Source organism: Anomaloglossus baeobatrachus, chromosome 6 (genome assembly GCF_048569485.1).
Source record: "Anomaloglossus baeobatrachus isolate aAnoBae1 chromosome 6, aAnoBae1.hap1, whole genome shotgun sequence".
Lineage (NCBI taxonomy): Eukaryota > Metazoa > Chordata > Amphibia > Anura > Aromobatidae > Anomaloglossus > Anomaloglossus baeobatrachus.
This window is the reverse complement of record NC_134358.1, coordinates 554,272,660-554,291,329: the sequence shown is the minus strand read 5'-3', so window position 1 is coordinate 554,291,329 and position 18,670 is coordinate 554,272,660. Positions and strand designations below refer to the sequence as shown.

Below are 18,670 nucleotides of genomic sequence, written 5' to 3'. Positions count from 1 at the left end.
CTAATCTCCGGATCAGTCGTTTCCTTAGAATTTGCTTCAGATTAAGTACATTTGTTTGCAATAAATGCTGATTAGCTGGGATTATACACTGTGCCCGCCATGTGCTGTGCGAGGGGCGGTAATATTTATTATCATGGTCTGGCATTAGATTCACTCCTTGTAGTTTGATCGTGTAACCTCTGCCGGCTCATCACAGAGATGGGGCTAATTGATAGAGCCCCTTGATTTCCAGTTTGGATGCTGGAAGCTCTCTATAAAGACACATCTGCAGGTTTTCCCTCCTCTCTCTATAAAGATATATATATATATATATATATATATATATATATATATATATATATATATAGACCAGACTTGTCTGCGATAGGACTTCCTCATTTCCCAATTAACACCGACACCTGTCTGAATCACAGGCTCAGATTCAACTCCACTATCATTCCTGGCCACCAGAGGGATCTTCAGAACAGCACCTACAAAGATGACGTTTACAACAGGGGGGGTATGCAGCTGTAGTGAGTCTGTGATACTGTCTGTATAATGGGAAAGTAACAATATCTCTGTCTGTGTGAACCGACCACATGGTGTGAGGAAAGGGAGCACGGCCTGGATGGCATCTGGCGTCACCGATAACTTCTCTATGCTCTCTAATACAGATACAGTAATAAAGTGAGGAGGAAGACCCTCCACGAAGCCACGGACGTGACTGGAGAAGGCCCAAATGCCGTGTGAAAATACTGTATACACCGGACCCGGTCCTGGATATTCCGTATGATGGTGCCGGATTACAGGACTTCTACTGTAAATATCCACATTGGTGGGGGGGGAGGGGGGGGAGGGATGATAAAAAGTTAATATGTCCAATTATTTCAGCTATTTCACATGTTCCAGCTTAGAGAATCACGCTGCAGTACGTTTCCAGTGACAGTATCATCAAATCTTAATCACAAGGAGGAATTTCAAGAATTTCATTCCAATTTTAAAAGGTAAAAAGTTTGTGACCGTCGGGAAAAATTAGGCTCAGCAAGTTATGCATATAATGGACATCATAATCAATGACCCCAGGACTGACAAACTGATTTAATAGATAAAGTGACAAGTAGATCTGGAAATCACTATTCACCACGTGTCTCCTGTCTGTAAGTCTCTGTCTGCGGCCTGCTGTCACGTGTGATCAGCAGAGACATCAAGACAAATTACAGGAAGCGGAGGGCGGGCCTCTGTCCCAGAGACAGGAAGCGGAGGGCGGGCCTCTGTCCCAGAGACAGGAAGCGGAGGGCGGGCATCTGTCCCAGAGACAGGAAGCGGAGGGCGGGCATCTGTCCCAGAGACAGGAAGCGGAGGGCGGGCCTCTGTCCCAGAGACAGGAAGCGGAGGGCGGGCCTCTGTCCCAGAGACAGGAAGCGGAGGGAGGGCCTCTGTCCCAGAGACAGGAAGCGGAGGGCGGGCCCTTGCCCCCGAGACAGGAAGCGGAGGGCGGGCCCTTGCCCCCGAGACAGGAAGCGGAGGGCGGGCCCTTGCCCCCGAGACAGGAAGCGGAGGGCGGGCCCTTGCCCCCGAGACAGGAAGCGGAGGGCGGGCCCTTGCCCCCGAGACAGGAAGCGGAGGGCGGGCCCTTGCCCCCGAGACAGGAAGCGGAGGGCGGGCCCTTGCCCCCGAGACAGGAAGCGGAGGGCGGGCCCTTGCCCCCGAGACAGGAAGCGGAGGGCGGGCCCTTGCCCCCGAGACAGGAAGCGGAGGGCGGGCCCTTGCCCCCGAGACAGGAAGCGGAGGGCGGGCCTTTCCCCCCCGAGACAGGAAGCGGAGGGCGGGCCTTTCCCCCCCGAGACAGGAAGCAGAGGGTGGGCCTTTCCCCCCCGAGACAGGAAGCAGAGGGTGGGCCTTTGTTTTCCTGCTCCTGCTGTGTTTTCTATCACACTACATACTGACATAACATCGATACAGCCTTACAGTCCAGGACAAACAAGACATTGGGCAATGACAGAAGCAGGACATGGTGGTGAGTGAAAGGTAGTTACAGCACCTATTGTGCTGGCAAAACAATGATAAAGAGGAACAGCTCACAAACAAAACAGGTGGCGGGTTACAGAGCAAGAGAATCGGGACAGTTATCAGACATAGATTCCTGGATTCAGTTTCATCAGTTGCCTAACAACTGTCCTAACTATGGGCGATTACCCTGGATGTCTGTGCTGCCCTTCAATACCCTGTGCACCAGCACTAACACCCCCTGCAAAGCGCAATGGAAACTACACAAAAGGGGGATAGAAAACCCCCTCAATACGTCTCACAGCTGGGAGTTTCCAACCTATCATATATAGGGCTATTGTCAGTGTCAATCCGAAGATATATTACAGAAAGGGACCTCTGCTGCAATGTAATAAGCCGAGGACCAGTGTGAAGTCCCAGTGTAGCAAACCCTCAGCTGTGAGAAGTAACAGATCTGTATCTAGATCTAAACAAGAGGGTTCCAAATCACTGACAGCAAGAAGGGTAATGAGGGATTTACACACAAAGTTGCAGAACGTTTTCCATGCTGGCGTTAACCAGTCACTGCACTGAGTTTAGAAAACTATTGCAAAGTCAAAGATCCCCCAGCAATCTCTACAATGCAGGGGCAGGAGTGCTCGGCCGAGCGCCGCTCTCCTCGTAGCCTGAAAATGAGCAAAGCCAAAATTCGATGAACCCATCTGCCAATGTTATACTTTAAAAAGAATTTTAACCAGTGATTTTAAATGCATAGTATATCACTAAATAGTGTACATTATTAGATCATTTAGGATAGAATCAAGGACCATATATGGGCAAAAATCGCATGCCTACGTTTAGAGAAAGGGGGGAGGAAAAAGCGATCACAGAGCCCAATTATGCAAAGGAAAATCAAGTTCATCAAAGATAATATTTATTATCAATAAAAAATAAGTATTGTTACACAAGTGCTTGTTTGGACAACTCATATGCATCGTTAATATACATATAACGGAACCATAGTATACAATATATATTTAGACATATATTCTAGGATGGCTAGGATATTAATAATAATAATTTTATTCATTTATATAGCACTGTTAATTCCATAGCGCTTTACATAGAATTGCAACACTGTCCCCATTGGGGCTCACAATCTAGAATCCCTATCTGTATGTCTTTGGAGTTTGGGAGGAAACCGGAGACCCCGGAGGAAATCCACGTAAACACGGGGAGGACATACAAACTCCTTGCAGACAGTGTCCTGGGTGGGATTTGAACTCAGGACCCCAGCACTGCAAGACTGCCGTGCTAACCACTGAGCCACCACAAGACTGCACTGCTAACCACTGAGCCACCACAAGACTGCACTGCTAACCACTGAGCCACCGTGCCGCCCATATTCATACATAGATCAAAAAATGTATAGTTTTTGACATTAGGTTAAAACAAATTTATATCTAATGACTATTATATTTGTATATCGATAGGGATCACATTTTCTGTGCCAGGGTAAACTGCAACTCTAGTGTTTCATATATTATAAAGCCCAGATTCACTGGACAAAAATAAATTGTACCAAATATCGTTACAGACCACCAGGGGTCACTCTTACTACACCATGAGTGCTGCAGCTTTTCCTATTGTTCACATTTCCCTAATATCGATAGCTATGTCAAAAAGAACCAATCCAGCAAAGACCGATAATAGTAAAATACCGGTCAGATTATTATCTACAGGCTTATTTCTACACATATATATATAATCTCCAAAGAGATGGTTACCGTTGGTAGCATGGGACACCCGACACGTGTTTCGGTTTCTTCGTCAGGCCCCCTGACGAAGAAACCGAAACACGTGTCGGGTGTCCCATGCTACCAACGGTAACCATCTCTTTGGAGATTATATATATGTGTAGTAATAAGCCTGTAGATCAGACCTGGGCAAGGGGCGGCCCGCGTGCCACATCCGGCCCGCCTACTCTCTGTGACCGGCCCGCCCGTCTTCAGCCGGTGCAGTGGAGCCGGGCTGCAGCGTGCTGAGCAGGGAGAGATCCTGTGCAGGTCCGCAAAGTCAGTGCAGGCAGCGGAACGCAGGAGTCTTTCCTCTGTTCCCTGCCGGCACTAATTGTCAGTGACACACGCGCGCGCTCTGACGTTGTCAGTACTGCGCTGCGTGTGTCATTTCAAAAGTTCCCGCCGGCAGGAGAAGGAGCAGCACAGCAGACGGAATAATTCATCTTGCAGGACTTGCGATGATGTCACGCCCATGTGACTGTGTGGGAGGAGACACAGGATGCCGGGCAGAAAGCAAAGATACTGAATCCTGAAGGAGATGTGGACACATTATAACTGGTAATGAGAAAAGAGGGGACATGAGGGGGAGGGGGGCTGCAGGGTGAGTGGCATATGTGGGAAGATGGAGTTGCAGGGTGAGTGGCATATGAGGGAAGATGGAGCTGCAGGGTGAGTGGCATATGAGGGAAGATGGAGCTGCAGGGTGAGTGGCATATGAGGGAAGATGGAGCTGCAGGGTGAGTGGCATATGAGGGAAGATGGAGCTGCAGGGTGAGTGGCATATGAGGGAAGATGGAGCTGCAGGGTGAGTGGCATATGAGGGAAGATGGAGCTGCAGGGTGAGTGGCATATGAGGGAAGATGGAGCTGCAGGGTGAGTGGCATATGAGGGAAGATGGAGCTGCAGGGTGAGTGGCATATGAGGGAAGATGGAGCTGCAGGGTGAGTGGCATATGAGGGAAGATGGAGCTGCAGGGTGAGTGGCATATGAGGGAAGATGGAGTTGCAGGGTGAGTGGCATATGAGGGAAGATGGAGTTGCAGGGTGAGTGGCATATGAGGGAAGATGGAGTTGCAGGGTGAGTGGTATATGAGGGAAGATGGAGTTGCAGGGTGAGTGGCATATGAGGGCTGCAGACTGACAGAAGGATGTGAAGGGGTGCAGAGTGTTTGAGAGGGGTAAGTTGGGGTACAGGCAGGGTGAGATATGTGGGCAGGGTGTGTGACATATGGGGGTGTAGTGTGTGTGATCTGGGGGGTGCAGGCTGTATGGGGAGCAGGGTGTGTGACATATGGGGGTGTAGTATATTACAGGTGTACTATATGGAGGTGTACTATATTACAGGTGTAGTATATGGGGTGTAGTGATGAAGTATATTACAGGTGTATATAGGGGTGTAGTGATGTAGTATATTACAGGTGTACTATATGGAGGTGTAGTATATTACAGGTGTGCTATATGGAGGTGTAGTATATTACAGGTGTAGTATATGGGGTGTAGTGATGTAGTATATTACAGTAGTATATAGGGGTGTAATGATGTAGTATATCGGAGGTGTATTATATAGTGGTGTAGTATAATACAGGTGTAGTATAGGGGTGTAGTGGTGTAGTTTATTACAGGTGTAGTATATGGAGGGGGTGTAGTGATGTAGTATATTGGGTAGAACTGAGGTAATTATATTAGTCCGGCGCTCTAAACCAATCCCAATTTCTCATGCGGCCCCATGGGGAAATTAATTGCCCACCCCTGCTGTAGATAATAATCTGACCGGTATTTTACTATTGTTGGTCTTATATCCTAGCCATCCTAGAATATATGTCTAAATATATATTGTATACTATGGTTCCGTTATATGTATATTAACGATGCACGAGTTGTCCAAACAAGCACTTGTGTAACAATACTTAATATTTATTATCAATAAAAATTATCTTTGATGAACTTGATTTTCATTTGCATAATTGGGCTCTGTGATCGCTTTTTCCTCCCCCCTTTCTCCAATTTTATACTTTGTGTCTACAGCTCCTATGCAGACAATGCATCTCCATGGTAACAGACAACAAAAACTGTAGTCTGATCCTGCAGTGATGTATCTTATCCGTTCTCTACTCTTAAAATAAAAAATCTTTATTTACCTACATCAGGAACACTGTCCCCATTGGGGCTCACAATCTGAATTCCCTATCTGTATGTCTTTGGAGTGTGGGAGAAAACTGGAGATCCCGGAGGAAACCCACGCAAACACGGAGAGAACATACAAACTCCTTGCAGATGGTGTCCTTCGTGGGATTCGAACCCAGGACCCCAGCGCTGCAAGACTGCAGTGCTAACCACTGAGCCACCACAAGACTGCAGTGCTAACCACTGAGCCACCACAAGACTGCAGTGCTAACCACTGAGCCACCGTGCCGCCCCACCCCGCTCTTGGATATCCTTCCAAATATATGCACACAACAGGGAACAAATGACAGTGTATGAGACTGACATTTGGTAATGACAGGGGCAGTGTATACTGGTGAGTGAAAGGCATTTCCAGCACCTATTGTGCTGGCAAAAAAAATAGAGGGTAATGATAGGAGCCCTGCATGCTGGTGAGTTAAAGAAGGTTTCAGCATCTATTGTGTTAATAAAAAAAAATATAGAGTGCAATGACAAAAACAGTGCATACCGTGTTTCCCCAAAAATAAGACCTCCCCCGAAAATAAGACCTAGCAGGAGTTTTCTGGGAGGCTTAAATATAAAACATCCCCTGAAAATAAGACCTAGCCGCGGTCAATAATGAAGTGTCATGTAGCAGTAAAAAAGGTAAAGACACCGCAGGACACTTCATTATCGACGGCGGAGACCCCCTAAAGAAAGAAAAAAGAAGAGAGAAGACCCCCGATCATACTCACCAGACGCCGACTGGGAGCAGGTGAGCGCATCAAGGTCCTGCGGCGTAACACACATCAGATCACATATACACACACTACAGATCACATACACTCACTCACCACATCCAGCGGTATCGCTTGCTTCCCAGCGCATGTAAGGACCTGCGATGTGGTGCACTGTGCAGTGAGCTTCCAGAACCTATATCACATGACTGGAAGCACGTGGCATCTCCGGATTTTGTGAGTGTGTGAACGTGACTGTACAGGTATATGCGATATTGTGACTCTGTGTGAGTGTATGCGATCGGATGTGTGAGTGTCGGCAAGAGGCAGAGGAGGACGGCGTGCAGCACAGCTGCCTGGAGCGCCCACCGGAGGTCACAGGGAGGAATGATGTGAAATGTGATATGTGTGTGTGTGTGTGTGTGTGTGTGTGTGTGTGTGTGTGTGTGTGTGTGTGTATATATATATATGCTATCTGATGTGTGAGTGTGTGTTCTGGTATATGTGTGTCAGTCAGATGCAGAGGAGGACAGCATGCAGCACAGAGATCACAGGGGGGAATGATATGGAATCTGATGTGTCTATATGAGTGTATGCTATCTGATGTGTGTATGTGATTTGCAGTGTGTGTGTGTGTGTGTGTGTGTGTGTGTGTGTGTGTGTGTGTGTGTGTGTGTGTGTGTGTGTGTGTGTGTGTGTGTGTGTGTGTGTGTGTGTGTGTGTGTGGGCCAGACGCGGGGGAGGCGTGCAGCATACCTGCTGGAAGATCACAGGGAGATACAGACGCCCGGGACTGGTAAGTATGACGATCCTGGGAAGGGGGATGGGGGGGGGGGTCTGCTTTTTGTGGGGGGTAAACTTACCCCCAACCAGGTCTCCTCGAGAATAAGACACCCCCCTGAAAATAAGACCTAGTGCTTTTTTCAGGGCAAAAAAAAAATATATATAAGACAGTGTCTTATTTTTGGGGAAACAGGGTACTAATGAGTGAAAGAAATTTACAGCACCAAATGTGCTGGCAGATAATAGGGAGTAATAATAGAATTCCTCCATGCTGGTAACTTAAAGGAGATTCCAGTATCTACTGTGCTGGCAAAATATAAGGTACAGGGATAGGAACAGGGCATGCCAGTGAGTGAAAGAATTTTCAGCACCTATTGTGCTGGCAGATAATAGGGGCCAATGATAAGAGTAGTGAATGCTGGTGAGTCAAAGGAGGTTTCAGCACCTATTGTGCTGGCTGATGACTGAGGAGGAAGAAGAACGGCCTGCTAAAATAAAAAGTAGCTGGCAAGTAAATATTAATAATAAATAGAAATGTGGCTGTAGCTGTGCACATTGCCTTTAAGAAGCTGCTGAGGGTATAACATGGCGGCGCCTGATCCATGCAGCGAGAACAGTGTGAAAAGCCAGCGCTGGAGAAACAGGTTCCTAACAATGTTTCTATCATTCATCTCATTGACAAAAAGTACAGCCTTCTGCTGAAACAGCTGATAACAGGGAACAATAGCGTGCACATGACCCCACAGCATATATTCTGTATGTAACGATTGGGGGATTTAAGTAAACTTAAAAAATGAACCAGATACTCAAAAGTCTAAAATAAAGGGAAAGTGTGCTGCCACCTAGTGGAACAGAGGAGAACAGCAGTTTGCCATAAAGCAAAGTGGAGGTCACATTTGCTGCAAATTTGTATAAAATCTGCAAATCTTTATAATAAAATTAAAAAAAAAACCAATAAAATAATGACATTAGCGCCTGCTGAAACGTTTGAAGGTTGTTGGTTCAAGTCTCGGTGGGTAATAATAATAATAATAATAATAATAATAATAATAATAATAATAATGGGACATTCTCTGCAAGGGAAATAACTTTTAACCATTATTGATCTTTGGAAAACCCCTTTAAATTGCCGCTCCTCCCCACCATCTCTGTGTTTTAGCAATGACAGTCTATACCCGGGATGGCTACAGCCAATCAATAACCTCAGTTGTATGACTGTGGAGGTCAGTGATTGGCTGCAGAGGTCATGTGTTGTACTACAGTAAAGAAAGACTGTTGGGGAGCAATATGGCCGCCTGCACATTGCATGTCTGAGGGTTTGCTGGAATTTGTTATATAATAGAGCAGGATCGGGAGTCCAAGGGAAAAAATAACCCCCTTTTGGGGCAATCGATTCTAGATTACGGCACATAGAGCAGTAAAGATGGAGTAAAGATGGAGGAGTCTCCTTATTGTGACGCTTCTAGTCACCCTCTGTATCCAGACATTGCACCAGTGGTCTCTACCCTGCAAGTTATATCTCCCAGAATATCCTGAATAGAGCTGGAGTGACAAAGGCTTCAGAGATATGCCACTCAGCATGGAATAGAGCTGGAGGGACAAAGGCTTCAGAAATATGCCACTGAGCAAGGAATAGAGCTGGAGGGACAAAGGCTTCAGAAATATGCCACTGAGCAAGGAATAGAGCTGGAGGGACAAAGGCTTCAGAGATATGCCACTGAGCAAGGAATAGAGCTGGAGGGACAAAGGCTTCAGAAATATGCCACTCAGCAGGGAATAGATCTGGAGAGATAGAGGCTTCAGAGATATGTCACTCAGCAGGGAAAAGAGCTGGAGTGACAAAGGTTTCAGAGATATGCCCCTGAGCAGGGAATAGAGCTGGAGAGATAGAGGCTTCAGAGATATGCCACTCAGCAGGGAATAGAGCTGGAGTGACAAAGGTTTCAGAGATATGCCCCTGAGCAGGGAATAGAGCTGGAGAGATAGAGGCTTCAGAGATATGCCACTCAGCAGGGAATAGAGCTGGAGTGACAAAGGCTTCAGAGATATGCCACTCAGCAAGGAAAAGAGCTGGAGTGAAAAAGGTTTCAGAGATATGCCACTGAGCAGGGAATAGAGCTGGAGTTACAAAGGCTTTAGAGATATGCCACTCAGCATGGAATAGAGCTGCAGTGACCAAGGCTTCAGATCTACAAATAGCTGTACATCTTCCTTTACATGTAAAATTAAAAGCCGATTTCTCAGTAATAGAAGAACAGAAAGAAAGAAAGAAAGAAAGAAAGAAAGAAAGAAAGAAAGAAAGAAAGAAAGAAAGAAAGAAAGAAAGAAAGAAAGAAAGAAAGAAAGAAAGAAAGAAAGAAAGAGCTACATGTGCATAGAAATAGTTTGGAGGATGAAACCCTGCTGACAGATTCCCTATAAATGAGTTGTGCCCATAAGTAAACCCTTTCTTGAGACCAGGTACAAGAATCAATGATCGGTGGTGATCTATAACGGACGGGTGCCTCTGGCTCCTGCAGTTGAATCCCCCCTTTCATGGTGATGTGGATCCCCCATTATATATTTGAATCTCGCACTATAAGAATAACTTACCCAGGAACACAAAATCATCGGCCTCCTTATCCGCCACCGGATTTTTCTTCGTATCTTGGCTTTTCCGGAAAAAGCTGAACATTGTGGAGTTTTGACACCGGCCCTTTAAAAACAGCAAAAGAAAACATGAATGACTTATCAGGAGTGTAGAGGAGGAACAGAAATGGAGCAGCTGCTGTAATCACGGTCCATGGTTACGAGCGCGGCGAAACCAAATATCACATTTCTGTTCTGCCAACCAGGGGAAAATGATTCACGGCAATACATACGTGGCAGACGCAGAGGTCCACGCCATCAGGCACCAGTGATCATGATGAGGGGGGGATGTGATGGGCATCAGATGGGAGAATCCCACCATTTCCAACCGCTTAAATGTCGGTGTCACAACTGACTGCAGCATCTAAGGGGTTACACTGCTGCTAGCAAACAGCTCCTGAGCTCGCTCCGTTAACACCCAGACACACTGAATTGAGTGGCCTCACACATACCCGGCCTCCGCTGCCGCCCTAAAGGGGGGCGTCTGGTGAGGGAAAGCAGAAAAAGTGCTCAGGATCCCTCAATCTAGCAAGAAATCGCTATTATGGGACAAATCCCGTCATTTCTCTACTTGAACACTACCCAAAATATGCTTTTGGGGTTTTTTTTACGTTTTGGGACCCAGTTAGTTCTTCCTGTCAGGACCTATTGTAGTCATTCCTGGCACCAGCGCAGAGATTGTAGCAGCATCAGGCGCCTGGATCCTGGGACTTATCTATTTTATTGGGGGAGGGAGACTGCGATTAAAAAGAGCTATGTTGTCATCATGGAAACCATTTTGAGCTCCAAGACTAGAGAGCGACTTTACAGACGGCGCCTCCTCTGTAGCCAAGATATAGAAAACTCGCAGATCCCCACAATTTGGCCCCAATGTCTATCAGATACATATTTCTGGAAAAACACAATGGTCATGTGACTTTCAAACTACAATCACAGAGGAAGGTAAATGAGGGGACAGCGCCGCTGTTTAATGTCAGTTACTAAGTGAGAAAAGTTGCAAAACATAGGAAATTCATAAAGACGGACGACCACAGCAAAACTTATCTATAATGATTCTAGGGGGGGGTGTCACAACATGTCACCCACCCAAGAGGTGACAATCACCGCCAGCAGTGCCCATGACCGCTAAAGACTGCCAGGGACAGCCCAAGACTGCCAGGAACAGCCAGGGACAGCCCAAGACTGCCAGGAACAGCCCAAGACTGCCAGGGACAGCCAGTGAGAGGCCAAGCCTGCCAGGGACAGCCAGTGGCTGCCCAAGACTGCCAGTGACTGCCCAAGACTGCCAGTGACTGCCCAAGACTGCCAGGAACAGCCCAAGACTGCCAGGAACAGCCAGGGACAGCCCGAGACTGCCAGGGAAAGCCACGGACAGCCCGAGACTGCCAGGGACAGCCACGGACAGCCCGAGACTGCCAGGGACAGCCACGGACAGCCACGGACAGCCCGAGACAGCCAGGGACAGCCCGAGACAGCCCGGGACAGCCAGGGACAGCCAGGGACAGCCCGGGACAGCCAGGGACAGCCAGGGACAGCCCGAGACAGCCAGGGACAGCCCGAGACAGCCAGGGACAGCCAGGGACAGCCCGAGACAGCCCGAGACAGCCAGGGACAGCCCGAGACAGCCAGGGACAGCCCGAGACAGCCAGGGACAGCCCGAGACAGCCAGGGACAGCCCGAGACAGCCAGGGACAGCCCGGGACAGCCCGAGACAGCCAGGGACAGCCCGAGACAGCCAGGGACAGCCAGAGACAGCCAGGGACAGCCAGGGACAGCCCGAGACAGCCAGGGACAGCCCGAGACAGCCAGGGACAGCCCGGGACAGCCCGAGACTCCCAGGGACAGCCCGAGACTCCCAGGGACAGCCCGAGACTCCCAGGGACAGCCCGAGACTCCCAGGGACAGCCCGAGACTCCCAGGGACAGCCCGAGACTCCCAGGGACAGCCCGAGACTCCCAGGGACAGCCCGAGACTCCCAGGGACAGCCCGAGACTCCCAGGGACAGCCCGAGACTCCCAGGGACAGCCCGAGACTCCCAGGGACAGCCCGAGACTCCCAGGGACAGCCCGAGACTCCCAGGGACAGCCCGAGACTCCCAGGGACAGCCCGAGACTCCCAGGGACAGCCCGAGACTCCCAGGGACAGCCCGAGACTCCCAGGGACAGCCCGAGACTCCCAGGGACAGCCCGAGACTCCCAGGGACAGCCCGAGACTCCCAGGGACAGCCCGAGACTCCCAGGGACAGCCCGAGACTCCCAGGGACAGCCCGAGACTCCCAGGGACAGCCCGAGACTCCCAGGGACAGCCCGAGACTCCCAGGGACAGCCCGAGACTCCCAGGGACAGCCCGAGACTCCCAGGGACAGCCCGAGACTCCCAGGGACAGCCCGAGACTCCCAGGGACAGCTATAACAGCCCAAGACTGCCACGGACAGCCCAAGACTGCCAGGGACAGCTATAACAGCCCAAGACTGCCACGGACAGCCCAAGACTGCCAGGGACAGCCACGGACAGCCCAAGACTGCCCGGGACAGCCCAAGACTGCCCGGGACAGCCAGGGACAGCCCAAGACTCCCAGGGACAGCCAGGGACAGCCCAAGACTCCCAGGGACAGCCCAAGACTCCCAGGGACAGCCACGGACAGCCCGAGACTCCCAGGGACAGCCCAAGACTCCCAGGGACAGCCACGGACAGCCCAAGACTGCCAGGGACAGCCACGGACAGCCCAAGACTCCCAGGGACAGCCCAAGACTCCCAGGGACAGCCCAAGACTCCCAGGGACAGCCCAAGACTCCCAGGGACAGCCCAAGACTCCCAGGGACAGCCCAAGACTCCCAGGGACAGCCCAAGACTCCCAGGGACAGCCCAAGACTCCCAGGGACAGCCCAAGACTCCCAGTGACTGCCAGGGACAGCCAGGGACAGCCAGGGACAGCCCAAGACTGCCAGGGACAGCCAGTAACAGCCCAAGACTGCCAGGGACAGCCAGTAACAGCCCAAGACTGCCAGGGACAGCCACGGACAGCCCAAGACTGCCAGGGACAGCCACGGACAGCCCAAGACTGCCAGGGACAGCCACGGACAGCCCAAGACTGCCAGGGACAGCCACGGACAGCCCAAGACTGCCAGGGACAGCCACGGACAGCCCAAGACTGCCAGGGACAGCCACGGACAGCCCAAGACTGCCAGGGACAGCCACGGACAGCCCAAGACTGCCAGGGACAGCCACGGACAGCCCAAGACTGCCAGGGACAGCCACGGACAGCCCAAGACTGCCAGGGACAGCCAGTAACAGCCCAAGACTGCCAGGGACAGCCCAAGACTCCCAGGGACAGCCCAAGACTCCCAGGGACAGCCCAAGACTCCCAGGGACAGCCCAAGACTCCCAGGGACAGCCCAAGACTCCCAGGGACAGCCCAAGACTCCCAGGGACAGCCCAAGACTCCCAGGGACAGCCCAAGACTCCCAGGGACAGCCCAAGACTCCCAGGGACAGCCCAAGACTCCCAGGGACAGCCCAAGACTCCCAGGGACAGCCCAAGACTCCCAGGGACAGCCCAAGACTCCCAGGGACAGCCCAAGACTCCCAGGGACAGCCACGGACAGCCCAAGACTGCCAGGGACAGCCCAAGACTGCCAGGGACAGCCACGGACAGCCCAAGACTGCCAGGGACAGCCACGGACAGCCCAAGACTGCCAGGGACAGCCACGGACAGCCCAAGACTGCCAGGGACAGCCACGGACAGCCCAAGACTGCCAGGGACAGCCAGTAACAGCCCAAGACTGCCAGGGACAGCCAGTAACAGCCCAAGACTCCCAGGGACAGCCCAAGACTCCCAGGGACAGCCCAAGACTCCCAGGGACAGCCCAAGACTCCCAGGGACAGCCCAAGACTCCCAGGGACAGCCCAAGACTCCCAGGGACAGCCCAAGACTCCCAGGGACAGCCCAAGACTCCCAGGGACAGCCCAAGACTCCCAGGGACAGCCCAAGACTCCCAGGGACAGCCCAAGACTCCCAGGGACAGCCCAAGACTCCCAGGGACAGCCCAAGACTCCCAGGGACAGCCCAAGACTCCCAGGGACAGCCCAAGACTCCCAGGGACAGCCCAAGACTCCCAGGGACAGCCCAAGACTCCCAGGGACAGCCAGTAACAGCCCAAGACTGCCAGGGGCAGCCCAAGACTGCCAGGGACAGCCAGTGACAGCCCAAGACTGCCAGGGACAGCCACGGACAGCCCATAACAGTCAGTGACAGCCCAAGTCTACCCATGAATGCCCGTGCCAGCCGCCCCACAGCACCACTCACCTCCGCTCTCCTAAATCACTAACCACGCCTCCATCAGCTGTCACTAAGGTGACTAACCGGAGTGACGTCACGAGCCCTAACTTAGAAAGTGCACATGCGCCGTAGTCCTGCACTGAAATACTTCCCCGATCCCTTCACAAAAGGTTCCACAACAGTCATGGTTCCTATTATAAAGAATACATATACAAAATCGTTATTATTGTAGTTGCGCTGAATTTAAGTAACAATTTAACCATCTTCACTCCGGTATCGCCCGAATCCTCAGCTACATAAACTATAATAGATTTTTGCCAGTGTCTAATATGGCGGAATGTGAGTCCAAGAACTTGCCTTTACCGTCTGTTGTGCGTCAAAAGCGTCTCTTTTGATTGGGTAACAAAAGTGAAAGCTTGGCATTGATTGGTTGGAGTCGTTGTCGAAGCGCTGAATGAGTGGGCGCTTTGTTCTAATTGGTCAGTAGATATCAGGTGGTATTGTCAGCGAGTTCCCGCCAGAAGAAGAGCTCAGAGTGCGAACATGGGGGATGTGAGCGAAGTCCCGCGGGTGCGGATCAACACCAGCATGCTGGCCCAGTACATGGGGAAGCCGGTGTGCTTCGTCGGCCGGGTGGAGAAGGTAACTGGCCATAGAACTACAGGGCCCAGCATGACCTGATACTCCTAAAGCAGCACTGGGGACTATAGTCTCTGTATTTCCCGTGTGTTCCTCTATTGCTCCTCCTGGAAATATAGAAGTAATGGCATTTCTACTTTCTGCCTCCTTCTTGCCCCAGTCCCACCATTGTTTTTGGGGGATGACCTGTAATGATCTATCCCGTTTCTATGGTTACAGTGATCCCCTCTCTAGTATAGTCGTGACTGCCTGTGGCCTGGTGCGTAGCGGATAATAATCCTGGATTTATCCCCACATTGACTGTGTTCCTCTATTACAGGTTCACCCCACAGGGACGTCGTTTGTCCTCTCAGATGGAGCAGGAAAGAACGCCACGGTGGAGCTGGGCGAACCGGTAAGTGTCTCATACAGAACCGTATACAGGGCATAAAGTGGTGGGGCTTATATTTACCAGATCACTAGATAACAAATGAAATCATTAAAGGGGATGTCCACTACTTTGACACTGATGTCATGTCCTTAGGATAGGTCATCAATGTCTGATCGGCTGAGGTTGAACACCTGGCACCCCTGCCGATGTGCTGTGCTTGGTCCTGGCAGCAGCAGGCGGCCATAAATACTCAGTTCCGATGCTGCTTAGCGGCCGTTGCGGGTACTGCACATCTGTCTCCTATTGTAATCAGTATGAGGCGGATGTGTAGTATCTGGCTGCCGCCGCTATCAGAAACAAAACAACAACGTAACTGAGCATTTCTGGTCGCCTGCTCCCGGGACCGAGAGCAACTGTGCGACTTGTAGGACCCTGGCCAATCAGGCATTGATGACCTATCCTAAGGATAGGCTATCAGTGTCAAAGTAGTGGACAACCCCTTTATTCATTAAATTTTCTCATACTAATACTAGAGTCACTTCCTGTTTTGTAGTGATAACACAGGATCTGCCATTCACAATAGGTGATGTCACAGCTCACCTTCTCCTCCTGTACGATGATTTATAACACATCTATGTACAGTAGATAACACAGGATACACCGTACACAATAGGTGATGTCATAGCTCACCTCCTCCTCCTGTACAATGATTAATAACATGTCTATATACAGTAGATAACACAGGATACACTGTACACAATAGGCGATATCCCAGCTCACTACCTCCTGTGCAATAACTGATAACTCCTGTATATATACAGTAAATTGAATTTAGGTGCTGCGAAATATTTGGCGCTAGATAAAAAAATTATTAACACAGGATTCACCATTCACAATGTGATGTCACAGCTCACCTCCTCCTCCTATAGACTGACTGATAACACCTCTAATATGATGGACTCACAGGTATCCGTCAGTGGTTATGTCTGATCACCACATGACTAGGATTGTAGTTTTACCCTTGGAAGATAATGATTTCATGTCTGTGGATACAGGCAGAGCTCTTGTCAGGGATGTGATGCAGTTTGATGATAAATGTGATCTTTTTCATTCCCGGCTCATTATTCATCGCTCGTCCTTTTGTTTCGTTCCTCAGCTCGACGAAGAATTGTCTGGAGTGGTTGAAGTTGTCGGTAAAGTTACGCAGAAAGCCACAATCATGGGGGTGTCGTATGTACCTTTCAGAGAAGACGTCGCCTCCTTTGGTGAGTACCAGGATCCTAATCGTTACAATAAGCAAAATGCCGGCTGTGTGTGCTGTGCCCCGGCGCTGCCTGGGAAAGCATCTGCCCTCCACCCTTTATGATCCTCTGCATAGTCAGCATCAACATCAGTGGTCGGTCCAAAGGTTGGCACCTAGAATGATGGGGAATAAGATAAGGATAATGATATTGGGTTTCTATGGTGATAAAACAGATAAGAGCAACAAACTCTCCAGTCATTCAATCTGGATGAGCTCACTGGCTGATTCTCAGTTATTTCATTCTGCAGCCAGTGATTGACAGCTTTAGGCTAGGTTCACATTTCCGTTGTTTTTCCTCAGTCACATGCGTTGCTTGATGCTTGTGACTGATGCGTTGTACAAAGGATGACAAGAATTGAATTCATTGTCGGACTCCGTTGTAAAAGAGAGAATGATCAGCTGATCATTCACAATAGCCGGCTGGCTATTTACCTTGGTTCCGTGTGCAGGGAGTCAGAGAGAGCATGCGCAGCTAATTCCTATGGATTGCGCTGCTCAAAAAACTTTACAAGCTGTGTTCCTCCCGCCCGGCGGTCAGTCGTTCCATGACTGATCAGTCGGGCGGAGGATGCAACGCAGCATCATCAGTCACAATCCGCCGCTCATAAAAGTCTATGGGAACAACGGAATCCGCTAAACGGATTCCATTGTTTACCAGAGCAGCGGATTGTGACTGATACAAATTGACGGAAATGTGAACCTAGCTTAAGACGGCAAACACTTAAAAAATAAAAATGCATTATTTTTTAATTAAACCCTATTACATTTTTAGCCTTGAGTACACGTATTTAAACGGTGATTTTAGGTCTTGTGGTGTTCGTGCATACAATATTACATTTATAAGGTTGGACGATGTCATGAGTGGGTGCTGCTCGCCTTCCTTTATGCACATATTCACTCCAATCATCACCTATTCTTGTGTATTGGGTAAATTATGTGATGGTACAGGCTGTAACAGCCCGGTCCTGTATGTGTGTGCGCGTGTAATATATAAATAAATATATATTATATTATATTTTCATTCATATTCACTGGTCAGCACAAGGTGGGAGATGCCCTGATACTTAATGAGTTTCGTTCTCTTCTCGTTTCTCCAGATCTGAACCTTTACGATGAAGCCGTGAAGATAATTCATGAATTTCCTCAGCATTATCCCTTTGGACAATAAGGAATGGAATGACTATATTTTTTTGGTTTTTTTTGTTCTCGCCTCTTCCGCCCGGTGGTGATCCGGATTCTGCAGCTGCGGCCTATGTCTCTATGTAACGTATTCCGGCAGATTAATATTGGAAGCGTCCACCGCTCTTCTGAGGAGCCGCACCGTCAGTGTTGCTGTAAATCTCACATTGTGTCTTCTCGTTGGAAATATAACTATTCCTTTTTTTAGTTTCTTGTCTGCATCTATTTTGGAGATGAAAATCACAGATCAAATACAGACCACCCCCACCCCCCCCTCCCGAAAACCTTGTTGTCCCCTATGAGTTTTCATGGCCTCTTGCCTGATCTCATGCACCCACCGTAGCCCTAATAGGACAGACACACCCTACCTGACAGTCAACCATTTTTTTTTTCCTAGTGTTGACTGAGCAGTACCATGCCTGGGTGGTTAATACTGAGATAGGCGTGACTTGAGCACCTGAGTACAATGTAAGTCACTCGAGCAGATTTCTGGGAAATCTTCTGGGAAAATGTCAGAGTTCTCCACTAACTTCCATTATACTCGGTACAGGAGTTGTGCCTGTCTGAGCACCCGCGCATGGTAGTGCCCGCTCATCACTAGTTACGAGTACCGAGCACCCGAGCATGGTAGTGCTCGCTCATCACTAGTTACCAGACCTGAGCATGGTAGTGCCCGCTCATCACGAGTTACCAGTACTGAGCACCCGAGCATGGTAGTGCCCGCTCATCACTAGTTACCAGTACAGAGCATCCGAGCATGGTAGTGCCCGCTCATCACTAGTTACCAGTACTGAGCACCTGAGCATGGTAGTGCCCGCTCATCACGAGTTACCAGTACTGAGCACCCGA

At 49.8% G+C, this 18,670-nt stretch overlaps 2 protein-coding genes across 2 annotated transcripts in view; one reads left to right on the top strand and one right to left on the bottom strand.

Moving 5' to 3' along the window:
* The window catches only part of UMAD1 (UBAP1-MVB12-associated (UMA) domain containing 1), a 34,054-nt gene extending 19,595 nt beyond the window's left edge, over positions 1 to 14,459 (bottom strand). Inside the window, exons 1-2 of the mRNA XM_075315695.1 lie at positions 14,358 to 14,459; positions 10,018 to 10,120 (exon numbers count right to left, since the gene is read on the bottom strand). Coding sequence (XP_075171810.1) covers positions 10,018 to 10,099 — 82 coding nt within the window. The 5' untranslated portion in view covers positions 10,100 to 10,120; positions 14,358 to 14,459. The remainder of the gene's footprint in view (positions 1 to 10,017; positions 10,121 to 14,357) is intronic.
* Positions 14,460 to 14,813: 354 nt separating this feature from the next.
* On the top strand, positions 14,814 to 18,028 carry RPA3 (replication protein A3). Its single transcript, XM_075316871.1, has 4 exons — positions 14,814 to 14,972; positions 15,289 to 15,363; positions 16,496 to 16,604; positions 17,740 to 18,028. Exons 1-4 carry the CDS (start codon positions 14,874 to 14,876, stop codon positions 17,808 to 17,810), a joined length of 354 nt encoding a protein of 117 aa, XP_075172986.1. The 5' UTR covers positions 14,814 to 14,873; the 3' UTR covers positions 17,811 to 18,028.
* Positions 18,029 to 18,670: the final 642 nt, after the last annotated feature.

Bases quoted from the DNA above. Each gene is read 5' to 3' on its own strand.
- RPA3 (XM_075316871.1), top strand. From the start codon at position 14,874: ATGGGGGATGTGAGCGAAGTCCCGCGGGTGCGGATCAACACCAGCATG. The intron at 15,364-16,495 runs GTAAGTGTCTCA...TTCGTTCCTCAG, and splicing joins CGGTGGAGCTGGGCGAACCG to CTCGACGAAGAATTGTCTGG. The intron at 16,605-17,739 runs GTGAGTACCAGG...TCGTTTCTCCAG, and splicing joins AGAAGACGTCGCCTCCTTTG to ATCTGAACCTTTACGATGAA.